The sequence below is a fragment of the Rhinoderma darwinii genome, chromosome 1 (genome assembly GCF_050947455.1).
Source record: "Rhinoderma darwinii isolate aRhiDar2 chromosome 1, aRhiDar2.hap1, whole genome shotgun sequence".
NCBI lineage: Eukaryota > Metazoa > Chordata > Amphibia > Anura > Rhinodermatidae > Rhinoderma > Rhinoderma darwinii.
In genome coordinates, this window is record NC_134687.1 from 364,241,281 (window position 1) to 364,264,523 (window position 23,243).

Genomic DNA, 23,243 nt, shown 5'->3' on the forward strand with positions numbered 1-23,243 from the left:
CAGACTACGGAAGATGTTTGTGAATTGCAGGCAGATTTAAACAAACAAAGTGTTTGGGTGTTCACTTGGCAAATGAAGTTTAAAGAGGCTGTGTCACCAGATTTTGCAACCCCTATCTGCTATTGCAGCAGATAGGCGCTGCAATGTAGATTACAGTAACGTTTTTATTTTTAAAAAACGAGCATTTTTGGCCAAGTTATGACCATTTTTGTATTTATGCAAATGAGGTTTGCAAAAGTACAACTGGGCGTGTTTAAAAGTAAAAGTCCAAGTGGGCGTGTATTATGTGCGTACATCGGGGCGTTTTTACTACTTTTACTAGCTGGGCGTTCTGACGAGAAGTATCATCCACTTCTCTTCAGAACGCCCAGCTTCTGGCAGTGCAGACACAGCCGTGTTCTCGAGAGATCACGCTGTGTCGTCACTCACAGGTCCTGCATCGTGTCAGACGAGCGAGGACACATCGGCACCAGAGGCTACAGATGATTCTGCAGCAGCATCAGCGTTTGCAGGTAAGTAGCTACATCGACTTACCTGCAAACGCTGATGCTGCTGCAGAATCAAATGTATCCTCTGGTGCCGATGTGTCCTCGCTCGTCTGACACGATGCAGGACCTGTGAGTGACGACACAGCGTGATCTCTCGAGAACACGGCTGTGTCTACACTGCCAGAAGCTGGGCGTTCTTAAGAGAAGTGGATGATACTTCTCGTCAGAACGCCCAGCTAGTAAAAGTAGTAAAAACGCCCCGATGTACGCACATAATACACGCCCAGTTGTACTTTTACTTTTAAACACGCCCAGTTGTACTTTTGCAAGCCTCATTTGCATAAATACAAAAATGGTCATAACTTGGCCAAAAATGCTCGTTTTTTAAAAATAAAAACGTTACTGTAATCTACATTGCAGCGCCGATCTGCTGCAATAGCAGATAGGGGTTGCAAAATCTGGTGACAGAGCCTCTTTAATGTAGATAAATGTAAAGTTATGCACCTGGGTACGAACAACCTGCATGCATCATATGTCCTAGGGGGAGCTAAACTGGGGGAGTCATTTGTTGAGAAAGATCTGGGTGTACTTGTAAATCATAAACTAAATAACAGCATGCAATGTCAATCAGCTGCTTCAAAGGCCAGCAGGATATTGTCGTGCATCAAAAGAGGCATGGACTCGCGGGACAGGGATGTAATATTACTTTACAAAGCATTAGTGAGGCCTCATCTAGAATATGCAGTCCAGTTCTGGGCTCCAATTCATAGAAGGGATGCCCTGGAGTTGGAAAAAATACAAAGAAGAGCAACGAAGCTAATAAGGGGCATGGAGAATCTAAGTTATGAGGAAAGATTAAAAGAACGAAGCCTATTTAGCCTTGAGAAAAGACGACTAAGGGGGGACATGATTAACTTATATAAATATATGAATGGCACATACAAAAAATATGGTGAAATCCTGTTCCATGTAAAACCCCCTCAAAAAACAAGGGGGCACTCCCTCCGTCTGGAAATAGAAAGGTTCAACCTGCAGAGGCGACAAGCCTTCTTTACTGTAAGAACTGTGAATCTATGGAATAGTCTACCGGAGGAGCTGGTCACAGCAGGGACAGTAGATGGCTTTAAAAAAGGATTAGATAATTTCCTAGAACAAAAAGATATTAGCTCCTATGTGTAGAAATTTTTTACTTCCCCTTTCCCATCCCTTGGTTGAACTTGATGGACATGTGTCTTTTTTCAACCGTACAAACTATGTAACAGTGTAGTAGACTTCGCTATTCCATCCGGCAAAAGAATGTATACCTTGCTGTATACTTATTTTTTTAACATAGTAGCCTATGGATGATGTAAGCCACTGTATGGCATACATTACGGGCATACGTTTAATGGTCACGTCATGGGCATTCAAATAGCCTTTTGTAATGTATACATTATAGTTTATGGGTGACAGCTCCATTAAACAGATGCCTAAAAGTGTCATCTGTTACCCGTAAACTATAATGGTATCCGTTTAATAGATAAGTCATGAACTCTCATGACCCCAGTTTACGATGTATCTGTTTAACGGATACCATTAAAGTCTATGGTGATTGATGCCACTGATGTATGCTTGACAAAGGTTTTATTGAGCAGCTGAAACGTTGCACTGTTTATTGCACTTATGGAAGAATAAATCTACCTTTTTGACATTTGGAATATTTTGTTTCCATTTTTTTTACATTTGCATATCATTAACCCCTTCGCGCACCTGGACGTAATGGCACATCCTGGTGCAGGGGGTGATGCATGGAGCAGGCTCACGCCCTGAGCCCGCTCCAAATGCTGCGGGTGTCAGCTGTGTATTACAGCTGACACCCGGGACTAAAGGCCAGGAACACGATTGCGCTGTTCCAGGACGTCCTACCTCTCAAAGGCCAATCGCGACTGCAGCTTCTGAGGCCTTACGCAATCGCATGGTGCTGGTGGTTAAAAAAAATTAAAAAAGAATTTACAAACTTGGCATTGCTGCGCCCGTAAAAGTCTGAACTATTACAATATACCATTATTTAACTCGCATGGTTAACGGCGCAAGAAAGAAAAACTCAAACACCAAAATCGCTATTTTTTGGTCACCTTCGCACTAAAAAAAAACAAAACCTTATAGTAAAAAGTGACCAAAAAGCTCTACGTACCAAAATATTATAAAAACGACAGCTCGTCCCACAAAAAAAATAAGCCCCAACACCGCTCAATTGATGGAAAAAATGTAAAAGTTATGGCTCTCCGAATGTGGTGAAACAAAACAATTTTTTTTAAACAAATAGTTTTTTCTTTGGAAAAGTAGTAAAATATAAAAAAAAACTATATAAATTTGGTATCACCGTAATCGTATTGAGCCGCAGAATAAAGGTAAGTTGTAGTTTTTACTGCTAGCTGAAAGACGTAAAAATGAAACCCAAAATACAATGCAGGAATCGAGTTTTTTCCAATTTTAGCCCGCAAAGATTTTTTCCCAGTTTCCCTGTACATTATATATTACTTTAAATGGTGCCAATAGAAACTACAACTCCTCCCGCAAGAAAATAAGCTATGGGTCTTGGAAGGCGGGGAGTGAAGAACGATAATGAAAAAAGCAAAAAATGTCTCAGTCCAGAAAGGGTTACCATATCGATCCTGTGAGTTCCACAATTTCCTTCTTGGTGTTGCAATTTCAATGTTGAGGTGTACGCACACCGCTGCCATATACAGTAACTGCTTGCGCATATGAGGTGGCTTGTAATTGTTTTTTCTTTCATTTTTAAAAGAAATGTCCAGGTGTCTGATGCTTTCTCTTCTAGAAACGTTCAAAATGCTTATCGAGAACAAATTGTGTATACTCACAAGAAAATGCATGGCCCATGCAAGCTGTTTAGAAACTTCCAATTTCCACAGAATATTAACGGAGTTTTTGTTTTTCTTCAAGTATATGTCCAGCGAGCCAAGTTTTGCATATTCTTGGACAAGAATACCTAACAGAAAAAAGTGAACAAAGTGACTAATTCTTTTTCCTAACACAGTCAACCCTATTCATTCATGATTCATTTCAAAGAACCAACTTCGACCAACTGTATCTTCTTCATACAGCGCACAAATACTGAAGTGGGCAAATATTAGCAAATTCCTAAAGTTGCTACTTTGTTATACCAGAGCTTAGTAATGTAATATGGTAGATCATTTGCGAGTGCAGCATGGTATGGAATAATAATGTGCATCACACAACTAACACCTTCAAGGACCTACTCGTTGACTGGAGCGAACGACCGTTCACTTTAAGAAACGTAGCTTAGGCTCCGTTCACGTTCAGGGGTCCTGTCGAAGTCTGTATCGGGCTAACCAGTATTTTTTTGGGCAAGAATAGCGAAGTCTTCAGCTGCTGTTTAGGGAATTCCCTAATACACACATCTGGGCTCTGGCGGAATTCATATATATCTGTACAAGGACAATACACCCCAAAAAAAATTCGACTTACTCTCATCTCCACATACACAGACTCCATAATTCAAAATCAAATGTCTGTACGATAGCTGGCTCATCATACTGGCTGCCTCAAAAAAAGACTGAAATCACATGGAAGAAAAATGTAAGTATAATAACATGGCAATATGCTAACAATGATAAACATTAGGACTACATTCCTGGTCAGGTTAACAGGACCACTACTAAGTTCTGAAATCAGTATTTTACCATGAATAACTTTTAAATAGTTCTACATCTTCTGTTAACAGGAAGATGAGAGGGAACGTCCTGGAATATTCAATAGAATAGAGGTGAATACTCATTGCACTTTATTTCAATTGTATTATTTATCTCTTACTTTTGTTATAGAGGCAAGTTCTAAAACAAACCTCAGAATAATTCCGATGTGATTTATCCAGGACTTTGAGAAGAACTTCTGTTTCATGGATCTGATTATAGTCCCCTACTTCCTCCCGTTTTCCTCTAAAAATCTTAGTAAAGGTTCCCTGTCCAAGATTTTCTACCTGCAAGGGGAAATAAATAGAATAGTTACAAAATGTATAGATTTCAAAAGTCAATTCTCAATTCCATTGGGCATTGTGTTAAATAAACTAGATAAACATCTGCAAGGCGTTAAAATGTAGTGCCTAAAGCTTGCCATAGACGCAAAAATGGATACAAAAAGTGCTCCAGGATCATACACAAATATTTATCACAATACGGATGATTTTTCATATGGAAAACCATTTTGATTGTGGGAAATATTATGCATTTGGATTACCTCACATGCATCTTTCTTGCACAATAGTAAACAATACGAGGCAAAGATTTAAAAAAAAAAAATATTGTTAGAATCATTGCCAATAATGATCACACCTATGGTCAGATAGACATGATAGAAACTGTGGCAGAGGGGGTTCTTCTAGACACACTGTACATATAGATCCTGTAAATATATGAAATGAATCTGCCAAGAGCAAGGTGTCCTCAATCTTCTTTGCTTTTCTCATATAGTTGAGGAATGACAAAGATTACTGATTGAACCCTCTCTAATAACCAAATAAAATGGCATGAATAAAAGACACAAATATTCTGGCAATAAATATATATGTCCCTATGTGGGCAGCATAAATCTCTTTCCTGTCTTGATAGTTTGCTACAATGTATTGGAGATTACACTTAAAGAAGCACTCCAGTGAATTTTTTTTCTGCATCCCCATTTTAACATGTGGTCAATAGTAGTGTAATGTTGTGTATCAGCTTACCAAGTTCTCTTTTATTTTTTTTACCCGTAGCCTCTCTGCTGCCCGGGGGTCACGTGATCTTCATTCTACAGCGTCTGCTGTGGAAAACGGAGGTCAGGCTCTCATTGCAAGTATATGAGACTTACACAGAGGCTCATATACACTTGCATTGAGACACGGACGTCTGGTTTCTACAGCAGACACCGTAGGATTCAGAAAGTCGGAAGAAAGATCACGTGACCCTCGGGTGGCCCGGAAGCGAGCAGCTACAGGTAAAGTAGAGGACTAGGTAAGCTGATACACAACACTGCGCTACATTTCTCCACATGTTAAAACATTGGCAGGGGGAAAACTGTTTAAAATTGCCTGGATACAACTATAGCACACTTTAAGACGTATGAGCAGGACTCCTTACACTGACAGTATATAGAGATCTTGGAAATGGTAGAGAATTGAAACAAAGTATATTACAAAGTTGTAAAACTTTTCATAAGGCAATAATTAAAGTCTAATTCCAATACTAAATCTACATTGCAACCTGCTGATGTGCATTTAGCGCTCAGTACACCCCTTCATCTTCCGATGTCCCCTCCCCCCAGCTGTCAATGGCTATATTGGTGACCACAGTCTTTACATGTAACAGGCACAATCTTTGTGATCACTGGTAGCTTCAGTTACACAATTTCCATGATAAACTCTTAGGTGGCACACATTAGCACTGCTCTGTTGTCATATTGTCATTGCATGATGTAGTTGACATCTATAGTATTTCCTATGTTTCACTCGCCAGTGAATAATGACAGTGCAGCCTCAAAGTCATGGACAGAGAAAGTATGGCCCCCATTCAGGAAACTGAAATATTGGGGAAAGCAAAAGTCTGTCCAAAAGCATTCTTTTCAAGTTAGACTTTAAAGTGTACCTATACTTTCAAAAAACTTTTGACATGTCATAGTGACATGTCAGAAGTTTTGATTGGTGGGCGTCCGAGCACTAAAACGAACTGCCGAAACGCTCAGACGAGGAAAGCCGAGCAAGCAGTGTACGGACTCAGACTTTCTATTGAGCCCGTACACCACTCGCTTTTCTGAGGAAAGCCGAGCAGAAACAAAGCGCTCCAGTCACTTCTTTTTAGCTATTGGTGGGTGTCTCAGTGCTCGGACCCCCACCAATCAAAACTTCTGAAATGTCAATAGTTTTTTTCAAAGTATAGTTACACTTTAAGTTAATGTTGTGCTTAGGACAAACATTCTGTGCCGATTCATATTTTAATAGATGTTTATAGCGGTTGGAGCTCTAATCCACAGAATTTTAGCACGATTAAGAATAAAAAAAACTAAATTGTGTTCTAGGGTGAACATTAAGCCTCATTTACATAAAACCCATGTAAAAATGAACGGGATTACTTTCAATATATATAACTGTAGGACTACAGAATGACATACGTAAGTCAAGTCTTCGCTCCTAATCTTGTGAAAGACCATCTGATTGACATTACTGTGTCTATGTAAGGATGGTGATGTAGGTATGTCGGAAACCTTGTTGCTCCGGAAGATAATTAAGTTTGATTTCTCTGTAAAAAGACAAAAGAAAACAAAACAGGTAATATACAAGTAAACATGTTGTGCAAAAATGTACAGTTAAAGAAAAACAAATACTCCTTCACTGAGATTTCCGAATGCTTAAAATTGTCAGGCGCTCCTTAACAACAGACTACAAACTGTCACCACGTACTAAAGTAAGCAGTCTATGGTCTAACAATATTACTATTATCATGCAGCAGAGATTTCCTTTTAAGGGCTTGTCCTCACGTAAAGGAATTGCTGCAGAAAACTTCTGCAGCATTTCCGTTAAAACTAGCAGACATTCCGCTGCGGAAAACACACACTATTTCCTGCAGAAAATAGTGCGGATTTTGCTGCGTTTTTCACAATGCTGTGAGATGGTGATATCTCCTCTGAAATAGCAGCAATTCAGTCCACTTTCCGTGGCAGGACTTGACACGTTGCAGTACCAAAAATACGCATCGCAGGTTAATTTCTGCTCGGAAATTTTACGCAGTGTGTGGATAAGACTTGTTAAATATCACCCACTTTGCTGCTAATGTATTCTGCTGCGTATTTTCCATCCGCAATTCCGCACGGAAAATACGCAGCAATTCCATTACGTGTGGACAAGCCATAACAGTTCTTCTATTTTATATTCTGATTAGTGCAGGTTTCAGAACGTATGATTTACTGTAGTTTATTAGCTCATCGGTAAGGCCTCATGCACACGACCGTAATGGTATGCACGGCCCGTGATTTTCGGCTCGGACGGCCGCGGAGTGTCACCTGTGGGCCGCCCGCAAATCACGGGCCGTGTACAGTCATTTCAATGAGCCTGGACCAAAAAATGCGGCCGTAATAAGACATGCCCTATCTTTTTGCGGTCCAGGCTCCCGGGCAATGCACGGACTGTGTAAACCACGGTCATGTGGATGGGCTCATAGAAATTAATGGGACCGCAATTCAGCCGCAGATTTGCGGGTGAATTGCGGCTGCAAAAACACGTTCGTGTGCACGGGGCCTAAGGGTTTTTACTGTCCGCAAATACGGATGCAAATCCGTACCTGTCCGCAATTGCGGAAGCGCCCATAGACTTCTATGGACGAGTCTGTGCCACAATTGCCAACAAGAATAGGAAATGTTCTATATTTTGCGGATCATTTCAACGGCCCTGACACACATCCGTAAATATATGGAAAGGTATCCGTGGCCTATAGAAATGAATGGGTCCACAATTTTATCCGTAACTACCTGATCGGATGTGCATGAATTATTGATTTATCATTACCTTGTAAAAACTATAGTTTTCCGTCTCCATAAAAACAATATATCCACAGGCTTCAACAATGGCCATTAATTTGGTCTGCTTCTGTTCCAATACTCCTGCTATATGTTATATTTAAAGAGAACCTGTCGGCTCTCTGGATAGGTGTTTTTCAGTAAATACTTTTATTTCTCCATGAAATAACAATGCTCCAGCAGCTTTTCTCAGAGCTCTGTCTTGTGCCATTTCTCGGTTATCCCTTCTGGAAATGTATAAATAAATGGACGACTGGGCATTACAATTCACCTTGTCAATAGGGTCTCACACACAGCACTGATTTGACACGGTCAGACTGTTTAGGAACACGCCCCATTGACAAGGGGAATGGTAACACCCAGTTGTCAGTTTAACCATACATTTCCAGGAGGAATAACAAAGGAACGGCATAATGACGAAAAGATGCTCCTGGATTGTTAGATCATGGGAAATACAGCCATTTACTAAAACAGACATGCCAGGACAGGTTCTCGTCAAAGTTTATTGACCGTAAAGAATAAAAACACCTCTGACCTTTAGGTTTTGGGGGGATACATCGCGTAAACTGGAATATGATTCCATCAGATCGGACAGTTTCTTTTTGATAGCAGTTTAATAACTCTTTTAGTGTGCCAAAATTTTTCTTGGCCCCTCTGAGGTTGTATTCTCCATTGCCTGTCTTTGTTATCAGGCAGTGTTTATATTCAGGCACACCAGCACGCTTGTGGAGAGAAGAGAGAAACATGCACAAATTAGGAATATATAGCACTGGGAGAAAGAGACCCCTAAAAAGGGTACTAAACCTTTTATACCTAAACTGCAGAAAAGACGTTTTCTGGCTTAGAATAATACATCAAAAGTTGCAATTTGGACAATTTTTTTTAAACTTTTGATGAATTTGTGCTGACTACATCTAGTTTGGAAAATTGGGCGGGGTTTAGAATAAGGGGCATGGCCTGTTGCGGCCCATTAAAATGGCTATAATTTAAGACAGGAACTGGTGTAAATGATTGCGGAAATCTCATGAATACCGAGGACTCTTCCTCGCAATGCATTATGAGCACTGCAATGATTAAGCTGTAAGCTTTACAAAAACTATGGAACAGAGACATAACAATCATAAAGCTGAAATCCACGTCTCTGTCACTACCCTATGCTGCCTTTAGTGAGGTCAGCAAAAAGGAAGTGACTGATGCTTTAGAACTTCTTCAGGATGCAGCTATTATGAGCCTTGAAGACACAGCGATTGGTTTAATTTTCTTATTGAGGGGTTCTGAGAGTGATCACTTTTAAATTATCCCGTCGACATAGCCGTATGAGGACTTGTTATTTTTGCAGGATGAGTTGTATTTTCTAATGGTACCATTGTGGGGTACAGCATGTATTCAAAAACTTTTATAAGCTCTTTCTGAGAGCGGGAATGGGAAAGAAAAAAACAATTCTGCCGTTGGTTTTTGGGTTTTGTTTTTATGGCGTTCACCGTGCTATAAAAATTACCTGTGAACATAGGTAGTTGCTATTACAGAGATGGCAGATGTATATACTTTTTTTTTTTTAATTAGTTTTTCTGTGGCCACATTCTAAGAGCCATTACTTTTTTTTTCTTACCCGCAACGGAGCTATATCAGGGCTTGTTTTTTTTTCGGGACGGGTTGTATTTTTAAATTGCGCCATTATGGGGTACATAACACGTAATAAGCTTTTATGAACTTTTTTTGAGGGGATGGACTCCACCATAAATTTTTGCGTTTTCAGTTTACGCTGTTCACCGTGAGGCATAAATAACGTGCTATCTTTAATTTATGGGTTTGTACGAGTATGAAGATACCAAACATTTATATATTTTTTTTATGTTTCACTATTTTTGCAAAATATTAGAACATTTCCTGGGAAAAAAAGTAGTTTCTATGTCATTGCATTCCAAGAGCCATAACTTTGAACATTTTTCCGTCAATGCATGAGGACTTGTTTTTTGCGGGACGAGTCATATTTTTTAATAGAACCATTTTGGGGTTCGAATGAAAAAAAAAAAAGGCAATTCCACCGTGGTCTTTTGGCCTTTTTTGTGGTTTACATTTATTTTATTTTTTTTTTAACACTTTTGCTAAATAAAACCACTTATTATGGGGAAAAAATATTTAATTTTTACTGTGAACACTTTTTTTTCTTTCTTCCTAATAAACTAAATTAAAAAAACGTCAACTGTTTTATAGTCCAGCTATGGGCGCTTCAAAATACGATCTACTGATCGCTTATATAATGCTTTGGTATGCTTCGTATACCAAAGCATTATTGCCTGTCAGTGTAAAACTCTATCTACTAGGCCGTTGCAAATAAACTTTTTAGATTCCACTGTTACCATTGACGGTGGCATCTAAGGGGTTAAATGCCCGGGATTGGAGAGAACACTGATCCCGGCCGTTGCTGTGGGAAGCCGGCTGTATGTTACAGCCAGCGCCTGCTGCGAATGGTGAGGGCACAGCTCCTATGCTTGTGCCATCCACTGCGCGAACAGGTTAATAAATCTGCCACTTTGTTTCTATTTTGAACTACTTTTCCAGTTCTCTGAATGTAGCCAACAATATAAATAATTAATGTTTTCTTTTGGGTTGTCATGGCTGCGTCCAGGATTATATACATGTGTAAACACACTTTCTCCTCTACTCCGTACCAGATATAAGAAATATACTGCAGAGTTTATTACTTTTGAGTTTAATGAATATGGTTTTACACTGGCAGATTTCTGCCGGTAAATGAGCGCCAATCGACAATATAGCTCGGTGATCATTGCTTGTTTAGCTCCATTTACATGCAGAAATCATTGTACTGTATGGGGGCCGAACGAGATTGTACGTTTATAGTTTGCATAATTGCCAGCAGCACATCCCCTGTTTACACGGTGAGATGTGATGCTAACAACAATTTTTACTGCCTTACAAATGATGTGATCAGCCGACAAAAAAGCGTTTGCTCGTTTGTCAGCTGATCAATGGGCCCTTTTAAATGGGGCAATGATTAAGAAAGGCATCTACCCGGCAACCAGAATAAAAACATTTACATTGTTGACTGCATTCACAACAGTCACGCCCTGTAGATGAAGCGGGCACAGGAGCTGTGCGCGCTTCATCTTCAGCGGCTGTCAGCTGTAATATACAGCTGACATCCCGATGCAACAGCGGCGATGGGAGCTACCGCCGATCGCCGCCGTTTAACCCCTTCAATGCGGCTGTCAATGGCGTCCGCCGCATTGAAGTTGTTGCCACAGCGAGGGGGCTCCCTGTGTACCCACCCTCGAGAGATCGTGGGTGACTATGGTAGCTATGGCAACCTGGAAGCCGTCGCTAGGCTTCCTGGTTGCCCAGGTATGGAAGCCTATTAGGTCCTGCCCAAGTTAACTAGTAACTATTTTGTTGGTATTACGATCTGTCTTACAAGCAGATACATTTGAATTTAGAAAAATGCTAATTTTCTCAAAATGTTGGTGTTTTTCACAAAAAAATATTGAATTTATCGACTACATTTTTTCACTAACAAAGTACAATATGTCACGAGAAAATCTCAGAATTGCTTGGATAGGTAAAAGCATTCCAAAGTTATTACCACATAAAGTGACACGTCAGATTTTAAAAATGAGGCTGTGTCATTTGGTCCAAAAGCGGCTGCGGCGAGAAGGGGTTATGAATATGAAATAAAAAACATTATTTTAAATATCTATTCTACGCTGCGATAGGTCTGCTTAAAGTTATAGGACCAAATCCTGAGGTTGAATTACTGCGTGATTCTACCCCTTGTGAAGTAAACAAGTCCTTGTGGATATTCTTTAGGAAGAGCGCATTTGTTGTTATTCTTTAGTGTGTCAATGCAGATTTTTTTGACATAATTTTGCACCCCTTCTTTAAATGTTAAATTACTTAATGGTTGTACACTCATTTGTAGTCGCATTGCATTTGCTACCTGAGGGAATTTGAACCTTCTTGCCATTGTCCTGCATGAGTACCGATATCACATTTGTGTATGATGGAATGTAAAAATATATTTAAGTTGGCCAATATCTTGTGTTTAGTGAGTAATGTTAGTATTATGCACCCACATGACACTTTAATAACCCATTCAAGTCTATCGCATGTCTAACACTGAGTCTTCTGTATCTAATTACCTCTACTGCAAACGTGAGGAAGTACTTGTTAAATTCTTTAGGACTGCAGCGAAGAATGAAAGCTCCTTTTTGGCTCCCTGCTCTTTTCAACTTATCAATGGCAAATTCCATCCTATGTATTGGAGAAAGGAAAAAAAGTTATAGAATCGAGAGTAAAAATGTATTATTGAAAAAAAAAAAAAATCATATTTAGATTAAATCAATCAGTGGTGCTAGTTATTAACGGAGCATGACTGAAGCACTAAAGCAATGGTCAAGCATGTACTTCCCATCAACATAATTACATTTGATTAGTCATCTACCTTACTTTGAAAAACAATGCCCATAACATAAAAAATGTTAACAAAAACCTTAAAAGCGGTTGTCCAAAACTTTAAAGGGATCCGGTCATCAACATCTTACCTTATAAAACCTCCTGACCCCTCAGCTGTCCATAGTTCATTTATCTGTTCTTCTCTCCTCACGTCCTCCTCTTGCCCGAAATGTTGTAATTTAAACTTTTACCGCCTTTTATGGTAATTTATTTTTACTTTGTGACGCAGGATCTTAACCCCGCCCACTTACGCCGCCTGTCCAGCCCTAAATGCCGAAATCTCGCTACAAATATCGCGCATGCGTGCTTCACCCCCCTTCCCTGCTTCATTCATACAGAAACAGTTAACTGCGCATGCGCCGCGCGGGTACACACCCCCTTTCGTCGTCGTCGTATGTCATACTGTGAATTGCTGACACGTCCGTGTCGGCGATTAAGTGTGAGAAAGTGACCGGAATGAAGGGGAAGTAGCGCTCGTATGAGCAGCTGCAACCCCTTCAAAACAGCTGATTGGCGGGGGTGTCGGACCCCCAACCCATCAGCAAGACACTAAAATTAAACTTACCTCCTCTTCCTCACTCCATCAAGTGTCGGGATGTTGTACACTGCTTCGTTCACTCTGCTGTCAGGAGACAGGGGCTGGATTAGGAGAGGAACTGACGTCACACTGAGCGCCGAGCATGCGCATTAAAATAATGAACAGCTGCTTTAGTGTCTCAATGCGCAAGCGCGTGATTTCATGTGCAGTGGAGTGAGAGAAATGGTCAATCAAAAACAAGGAGGCGGAGTCAACTCTGAAACGCCGGAGGAATGAAAATCTGACTCTTTTCGAGTGAAGATTTGACTCTTTTGTGCTCATTTGCATACAGCTCGGGACCACTGAAAAACGGAATACTAAAGCTACAGAGCTTACTTAGAACATATTTATAGGTTAGCTAACAATGATTTTTCACCCACTTTCACAAGGTATTACTGGCTTGATACCTAAAATGCTGGTGACAGATTCCCTTTAAGAAATGTATCTGACTGCAGAATAGGTTTAAAAAAAAAAAAAAAAAAGAAGGAAATACTCACATGTTAAATCCCCTGCCGCTCCAGCGACACTGCTCTAGTGGTCTCCGCAGGCGTGTATTGTTTTTTTTTGTTATATTATAAAACATATTCTGCAGCCAGACAAATGTTTTAAGTCTCAGACAACCCCATTAACTTAAAAACTATATACATCTGAAAGTTTTTTATATTATTATTAAATCAACGTTTTATGTGATTATAAACATTTTGTCAATGAACTAAAAAAAATAAAAAAATATTTTTATGATGCAGCATATATGTATCCTCTTTTAGAGAAGCTATATCGTTGGATATAAGCAGAATAGGTCAGTGAAGTGAACGGACGACTCGGCAGAGAGCGGTACCTGTGCGTGTGCCTAACAAACAGGATCACAATAATATTGATTACATCTAAGTTGCTAAACTTAGATGTGATCATAATTACGGCCATTCTGCGTGTTAGATGCAGGATCAACTCTTTCCTCTAATATAGGACCAGCTCCCTGCTAAGCCAGGAGTTTACTTAAAAGGGGTTGTCCACCAACAGACAACTGATGATGGGTGGGGGTCCGGACATCCATGCCGGAAGCAGATGGCTCCAGTCACAGAATAGTGGTTGAGCTGCAGTACTACAGCTCTGTTCCTTTTCAAGTGAATAGGAGCAGAGCTGCAGAACGGCCGCTATGCAGTGGTCGGAGCCACCTGTTACTGGCTCCAACTACTGCATACCCTTCAAAACATCCAGCGCCTGGAGGCAGCCGGAACAGCTGATTGGTGCAGGGTCCGGGTGTCGGACCCGCACCGATCATATACTGATGGCCTATCCTATGGATAGGTTATCAGTTGTCCGTTCATGGAGAACCACTTTAACGGACAAATTAAGCTGATCGCGAACTATACAGTTTCTATGTATAGAGGATACATATCGTAAAACCAAATTATTATTTTTTCTTTTATAAAAGTCAAGCCACTGTATAGCGGCCGTGCTGCAATACTGCAGCTCTGCCCCTATTCAAGTAAATAGGAGCAGAGCTGCAGTAACCAAGCACGGCTGCTATACAGTGGTCTGAGCATTCTGCTTCGGCACCGACCCCTGCATGTCTTGCGGCACCCGGAGGTAGCAGGATCCGAGTCACGGACCCCCACCGATCCTATACTGGTTAGCTAGCCTACGGATAGGTCATCAGTATAAAATACAGCCCCCAACCTGGGCAACCCCTTTAACCCCTTCCCGACTGCCCACCATCTTTTGACGTCAGGCGGTGCAGGTCCCCAGTCTACGACTACGTCTTTTGGCGTCGCTGTAGATCAGGCTGGTGAGCGCTCATCCTCTAAGCAGGGGCTGTAACGAACAGATCCTGATCTCAGAGCAGCCTCCTGAACACAGCTGTGGTCGGAAGACATTCGTGACCGCGGAATGATCAAAGGGAATGCCGATCTTTGATCGCATCACCGGGTCTCCGGCCTTATGCGAATTACTTTCTTAATCCCCAACTGCACGTGTTTTACTTTTTGACCAAGTGGGCGTTGTAGAGAGAAGTGTATGACGCTGACCAATCAGCATCATACACTTTTCTCCAGTCATTTACTCAGCGCATGGTGACACTGCGTTGTTCACTATGTGCTGTCACTTACTCAGACATGAACGTTACTGAAGTGTCTTGAGTGTTAATAGACATCACCTCCAGCCAGGACGTGATGTCTATTCACAACCCCCGACACTTCGGTAACGTTTGTGTGGGACTTACAGCTCAGCAAGCGTAATCTCGCTGTAAGCTGTCTTTTACATGATGCCCTAACTTTAGGTCCCGGAGAACCGCTGCAACAAGAATGTTTCTATTCACTGACTGCAAACACCTATCTTGAAAATCTTGAGGAATTGGAACAAAGTATATTTAGATATTGCAGAATATTTCATTAGATAATGAATGTAGCATTCCAATATTTTCTATGATCAAGAATGGTGGTCATACATTGCAAGATATGTACAATGATCGGAATGCATTTCCAAATATTGGTCACTGTTGCACAAGCATTTTCTGCTACTGGGTAAATGCTATAACGATAACAAAGAAAAATTTATATCTTAAATCACTCATAAAACAAACTTCCACTGGTAAGAACCAATCGTATTGGTAACATACATATTGGCTTTTGGGGTTATAGATGAATGGGCAAGATGGTTTCACTACTTCCGGAGTGTCATTTGCTTCATATTTAGAGGATTGGCCTCACATTACCACTCATTGGCCACATTTAAAGTCAGTGGTCTTCTAACACTAACAAACACTGGTGTGTGGTGGGGGTTGCAACATACCATTTCTTACAAAATAGGTGACATGTATGGACTCCTTTTAATATCACGAATATCTTTTTCTAAATCATCCCGAAAAAAGTGTAGTCAAATTAATATTGTCTCAGAGGCTGATGTTGGAATAACTTTCAAACCTAGAACCATCAGTAGAAACATTCAAGTGACCCAAAATATAGAATGCAGAAAATTCATCACAGAACCATTCGACTATTTCTTGGAACAGTTCTCTGTAACAGCGAGAGATTGCCGATTTTGTGAGGACATTGCAGTAGAATACATATAGCTTAAAAGCTTAATTGAAACAATTACAGACTTCTCCTGTCAGGATTTAACCGCTGCTTAACATTTTGGCTATAACGTCACATTCGATCATTTTGTAGTGAGAACACTTTGTGCAGCCATTTCTTCACCATGGTAACGTACAGTTACACGTGGACATTGTTTTACCAGGCGAATTATGAGCCTCTTTTTGGGGAAGGGGGGCCTCTGTAGTAAAAATGTTCTATGAGTTGGGATGCAACAATGCCATTACTTGTAGATGACATTGTAGAAATATTAACCATTCTGTTGCAATAGATAAAGATTTGGATTGCTGATTTACAACTGCCAGGCAACTACATAAATAGAAATAGCCAAGAGGTGGGAAACGTATAGCACATGTACATCAGTTGTGAAGCTACTCATTTCTTATTTAATAGGGGAACATCATAATACAATCGCAATGAAACACAGACTTCCAGTTCATTCCTGCGGCTAAGCAGTTTACAGCCTACGTTGGGCACCGTACTCTCTCTTAGAGGCAATGCTTCTAGGGGAGAATACCTCCATAATACTACAGATGATGGAACAAGTCACTTTTTTTTTTATGGATTCTGAAAAAAATCCATGATGTATTATGGATCCTTAAAATGTCAGTGTGCTCGAGGTCTTAAACACCTCGTAGAATATTTTGATAAAACCTCATAAGAGCTAATGTAAAGTTTTGACTCAAGTCTTCTGAGAAATGATCAGCACCATAAAGTATGGATATTCTGCCACTTTGAATATGACTAGGTGCTGGATTATCATATTCTTTCATAATACAGAATGTTTTATTTAATGTAAACTGATTTTAAGAGTTATCCAGGGCATTACAGGCCACCTCAGTTTATCTGTAGCACTTTGTGAACATATTTCTGAAGTTTACCACAAATGAACTGCTGCTTTCCCAGAGCACAATTTGTTTCACTTGGTGTTTTAATCTGGACTCTGGCATAAAGAAAATCATTACTTAAAAATGTAGCTAAAATGACTACACCGAACGTTGAAGATTAAAGGTGGTGTCAAACTTTGCAACCAAATATTTATGTATTGCTCCAGTGCATCTAAAGTAATTTTATTACTTTTTTAATCAATGGGTCTTGATTAAAAAAGTAATACAATTTTGTGTCCATAGCTTCTATACATCTCCATGGTAACAGACTACAAACAAATGCTGTGTAGTCTGATCCAGCAGTCTATTGCCTTCCATCTGTCCCCTAATTCTTAGTTACATGCATTTGGTATATTATCAAGCAGGGGACAGCTGGAAGAGGATAACACTGCAGGATAAGACTAAATAGGTGAATATGGTATGTTACGAACAAAGATCTGAATAGAAGCTGTAGATCCAAAATTATAGGAATTTTTTAATGAAATCTATTTGCAAAGTTATTTTATTTTTCATTTCAGAATAATTAGAGCAATAAAAACCAAATGGTTGCAAAGGTAGACATACCCTTCAAGTAATGGTTTATATCATAAAATGTACTTACGAAACAGGCCTATGACAATAACTCTGTATACTTTCCAGTACCCGGGGAGGCACTACTTCCTTGCAAAGGTAATGGTGTGCATCTGCTGTCAATCTGTAATAGCCATCAATAAGTGACACAAAGGACAGAGCTTCCTTCAGTGATGTAAATTCCACCTCCTAGAAGACGTAAAAAAATGTATTACACATACAGAATTATAATTCTGTATTAAAGGGGTATTCCCAACTTAGCCTTTTTATGGCATATCCACAGGATATGCCATAAATGTCCGATAGATGCAGGTCCCAGTGGCTGCCACATCCAGATAGAAAGCAAACGGAGAGATGGCCATACAAATCTATGGATCTACGGAAACAGTTGAGCAAGAGGGCTCGGCTGTTTACGTAACTCCCATAGAAATGGCCACCTCTTTGTTCATTCTTCGCCTGGAAGCAGTGGCCATCTCACCAGGAGGGATAGGGGCCGGGTGATCCCCGTTCGGGAGATAGGCACAGGTTTCAGAGATGAGACACGCATCTATTGGACATTTCTGACATATCCTGTGGATATGCCACAACTGAGTTGGGAATTACCCTTTAAAACCTAATCGAGGAAGTTGAAAATGATGCTTAGAGGGTTTTCTTTTCTTAATTAAAAATTAGGCCTGTTTCACATAAGTTCAGTTGTAAATGTGCACAATAAGGTTATGCAATATGTCTGTATTTCGGATCATAATCGCATCAGTATTGCATTTGTATTACTGCTGTGTAATAGTGATAAGCGGCCTTCTAAAAAAGACATTTAATTACATAAAACACCACCTTTAAAACATGGATGCAATTTGGATGACATAAGATACAGATGCATTTAGATATGCGCTCTCTCATATACATACACACATATATATATATATACACACACACACACACACACGCACTTGAAAAAGGTCCTATAGCAGGACGGAAACATTGCAGCTGTTGACTGGATAAATCACATACTTTTTAGAACCATCGGAGTGCTGTGGGATTTCTTTCGTATATATATATATATATATATATATATATATATATATATATATATATATATATATAAAATTAGTCAGTCATTCTCAATGAATTAGAGTATTCATCAAAAAGTTAACTTATTTCAGTAATTCAATTCAGAGTGAAACTCATATTATATAGAGTCATTACACACAGAGTGATCTATTTCCATCATTTTTTTATTTTAATGTTGATGATTATGGCGAAGAGTTAATGAAAACCCAAAATTTACAGTCTCAGAAAATTAGATTATATAAGCCCAATTTCAAAAATGATTTTCAATACCGAAATGTTGGCCTACTGAAAAGTATGTCCAGTATATGCCTTCAATACTTGGACGGGGCACCTTTTGCATGAATTACTGCATCAATGCAGCGTGGCATGGAGGTGACCAGCCTGTGGCACTGCTGAGGTGTTATGGAAGCCCAGGTTGATACGATAGCGGCCTTCAGCTCGTCTGCATTGTTGGGTCTGGTGTCTTGTTTTCCTCTTTACTATACTCCATAGATTCTCTATAAATTCTCTATGGGGTTTAGGTCAGACGAGTTTGCTGGGCAATCAAGCACAGTGATACTGTGGTTATTACACCAGGTATTGGTACTTTTTGCAGTGTGGGCAGGTGCCAAGTCCTGCTGGAAAATGAAATACGCATCTCCATAAAGCTTGTCAGCAGAGGGAAGCATGAAGTGCTGGGAAATTTCCTGGTAGACGGCTGTGTTGACTCTGGACTTGATATAACACAGTGGACCAACACCCGCAGATGACATGGCTCCCCAAACCATTACTGACTGTGGAAACTTCACACTGGACCGCAAGCAACTTGGATTGATGCCTCTCCACTCTTCCTCCAGACTCTGGGACCGAGATTTCCAAATGAAATGCAAAATTTGCTTTCATTTGAAATGAGGACTTTGGACCACTGAGCAACAGTGTTGGTTCACTGTGATATATCAAGTCCAGAGTCCGCACAACATCTACCAGGAAATTTTGGAGCACTTCATGCTTCACTCTGCTGACAAGCTTTATGGAGATGCTGATTTCATTTTCCAGTAGGACTTGGTACTTTTGGCAGTGTGGGCAGGTGCTAAGTCCTGCTGTGCTGTCATTCACAGCGTGATCTTGCGAGATCACGCAGTGCTGTGATTAAGTCCCACACAAACTTTACCGAAGTGTCGGGAGTGTGAATAGACATCGCGTCCTGGCTGGAGAGGATGTCTATTCACTCTCAAGACACTTCAGTAAAGTTAATATGGGTGTATGTTACAGCACAGCAAGATCACGCTGTGCGAAGTACAAATGTAGAGAAGTGTATGATGCTGATTGGTCAGCGTCATACACTTCTCTTTACAACGCTTACTTGGTCAAAAGTTAAAAAACGCCCTGTTGGGCATTAAGAAACTAATTAGCATAAATCTAAAATTGCTCAAAAATTATCGTTTTTTAAAATAAAAAACACTTATCTACATTACAGCGCGGATCAGATTATGTAGGAGATGGGGCACTTATAATGTGGTGACCGAGCCTCTTTAAAAAGAAAAAAATGCTGGAAATAGATCACTCTGTGTGTAATGAATCTATATAATATATAAGTTTTACGTTTTGTATTGAATTACTGAAATAAATCAACTTTTTGAAGATATTCGAATTCATTGAGGACTATATGTATATATATACACACACACACACACACACACACACACACACACACACACACACACACACACACACACACACACACGTGTATATACACACACGCGCGCGCACACACACACCAAACTATACATATATATGCACCGAAATATATACGTTTGCGTGAAAAAGGACTCATGCAAACTTACATATTTGATCAGTATTTTACAATAATAAGCCAAAATCTGTAAAATTTTAGTGTATGGCCATTTAAATGAACGCTACAGTCAGTGCAGAGATGCAAGAGAAGCGTTCACAGAGATAAACAATCTCAGCTTGCAGGTGATTTAGAAGTAGTTTATAAAATGCAACGTGGGCAAAAAGTCTCTCACTGGAATACGCAGATGTCAGCAAATTTTCTATAGAATAACTCAATGGAAACTTAGCACAAGTACAGTCCTGGCCAAAAGTTTTGAGACTAACACAAATTTTGTTTTTCACCAAGCTACGGCCTCAGTGGTTTTAGATCTTTTAGAGAGGTTTCTAAGGTATACTGTACAATTATAGGCATTTCATAAGTTTTTAAACTTTTATTGACAAATACATCCAGTTTATGCAAAGACTCAATATTTGCAGCGTTGACCCTTCTTTTTCAATACTTCTGCAATTCGCCCTGGCATGCTGGAAATCAGCTACTGGGCCAAATCCTGACTGATGTTAACCCATTCTTGCCTAATCAGTGCTTGGAGTTTTATCACAAATTCTGTGGTTTTGCTCGTCCATCCGCTTTTTGAGGATGGTCCACAGGTTCTCAATCGGATTGAGATCTGGGGAGTTTCCTGGCCACGGACCAAAAATGTCAATGTTTTATTCACCATGTGACAAGGAAAAAGTGGCTCAGTGCTCCATCATGCTGGAAAAAGTATTGTTCATCACCAAATTGCTCCTTGATCGTTGAGCGAAGTTGCTCTTGGAGGATGTTTAGATAACATTCTTTGTTCATGGAAGTGATCTTAGGCAAAATTGTGAGTGAGCCCACTCCCTTGGATAAAAAGCAACCCCACACATGAATGGTCTCAGGATGCTTAACCGTTAGCATGACACAATACTCATGGTAGCACTCACCTTTTCTTCTCCGGTCAATCATTCTTCCAGGTGTCCCAAACAGCCTAAGGTGGCTTAACCACTTCGCGCTCAGTGATGTACTATTCCGTCAGGGAAACCATCCAGTTCGCGCTTCATGACAGAATAGTACGTCACGAGAGGAATTGCCATTTCGGCCGTCATCCCGACACATGCACGAGCTGTGACAGTTGTACAGCGGCTGCCGCAGTTCCCATAGCGGGGACCGATCGATGTGTCCCCGTTGATTAACCCCTTAAAAGCCACGTTCAATAGCGATAGCGGCTTCCTAGGGGTTAAACCACCATCGACGACCCGATACAGCAACAATGGCGTCCGGCTATGCCATCTACGGAAGCCTAGTGGGTCCTGACAAAGTCAGGACCCACTATGCTTGCTGTCAGTGAGTAGCTGACAGCTCTAATACACTGCACTATGCATGTAGTGCAGTGTATTAAAATTGCGAACAGGGCCTCCTGTCCTCAAGTTCCCTAGTGGGACAAAGTAATAAAGTAAAAAAAAAAGCTGTGTATAAATAAGAAAATAAAAATCCCAATTATCCCTTATCAGTCCTTTATTATTAATAAAAATAAACAAATAAACTATACATAATTGGTATCGCCGCATCCGTAACGGCCTGAACTACAAAATTATTTCGTTATTTATCCCGCACGGTGAATGCCATATAAGAAAATAACAATAAACCATACCAGAATCACAATTGGTACAGTTTGTTACGCAAAAAACAAGTCCTCGCACGGCTTTCTTGATGGAAAAATAAAAAAGTTATGGCTGTTAGAATAAGGGTATGTTCACACGAGAACTGGCTTTTACGTCTGAAAAGACAGACTGTTTTCAGGAGAAAACAGCTGCGTAGTTTCAGACGTAAAAGCTCCTCCTCGCATTTTGCGAGGCGTCTTTACGCCCGTAATCTTGAGCTGCTCTTCATTGACTTCAATGAACGACGGCTCAAATTACGTTGCAAAGAAGTGTCCTGCACTTCTTTGCCGAAGCAGTCATTTTACGCGTCGTCGTTTGACAGCTGTCAAACGACGACGTGTAAATGACAGGTCGTCTGCACAGTACGTCGGCAAAGCCATTCAAATGAATGGGCAGATGTTTGCCGACGTATCGTAGCCCTATTTTCAGACGTAAAACGAGGCATAATACGCCTCGTTTACGTCTGAAAATAGGTTGTTTGAACCAAGCCTAAGGGAACACAAAAAGTAAATGATTTTTTACAAAAAGTATTCTATTGTGAAAACGCCTTAAGACATAAAAAAAAACTAGAAACAAATGGTATCGCCGTAATCGTATCGCCCCGCAGAATAAAGTGAATATGTCATTTATAGCGCACGGTGAACACTGTAAAAAAATTGAATAAAAAAACAATAGTAGAATTGCTGTTTTTTTAGTCACCACGCCTCTTAAAAATAGAATAAAAACTGATCACAAAGTCGCATGCACCCCATGAAAACTACAATTAATTCCTCAAGAGGTCTAGTTTCCAAAATAGGGTCACTTTTGGGGGATTTCCACAGTTTTGGCACCAAAAGACCTCTTCAAACCGGACATGGTGCCTAAAAAAAAAAGGAGGCCTCAGAATCCTCTAGGTGCTCCTTTGCTTCTGAGGCCGGTGCTTCAGTCCATTACCGCACTAGGGCCACATGTGGGATATTTCTCAAAACTACAGAATCTGGACAATAATTATTGAGTTGCGTTTCTCTGGTAAAACCTTCTGTTTTACAGAAAAAAAATTGAATAAAAAGGATTTTCTGACCAAAAAAATAAA

The 23,243-nt window shown here is 40.2% G+C and overlaps 1 protein-coding gene across 2 annotated transcripts in view; it reads right to left on the minus strand.

Annotated features, from left to right (window-relative positions):
• The window catches only part of JAK2 (Janus kinase 2), a 284,382-nt gene that overhangs the window by 57,912 nt on the left and 203,227 nt on the right, over positions 1 to 23,243 (minus strand). For both annotated transcript variants that reach the window (XM_075827431.1, XM_075827440.1), the window contains 7 exons: positions 17,679 to 17,836; positions 12,209 to 12,320; positions 8,587 to 8,773; positions 6,651 to 6,778; positions 4,354 to 4,488; positions 3,978 to 4,065; positions 3,350 to 3,477 (listed from right to left, as the gene is read on the minus strand). In XM_075827431.1, coding sequence (XP_075683546.1) covers positions 3,350 to 3,477; positions 3,978 to 4,065; positions 4,354 to 4,488; positions 6,651 to 6,778; positions 8,587 to 8,773; positions 12,209 to 12,320; positions 17,679 to 17,836 — 936 coding nt within the window. The remainder of the gene's footprint in view (positions 1 to 3,349; positions 3,478 to 3,977; positions 4,066 to 4,353; positions 4,489 to 6,650; positions 6,779 to 8,586; positions 8,774 to 12,208; positions 12,321 to 17,678; positions 17,837 to 23,243) is intronic.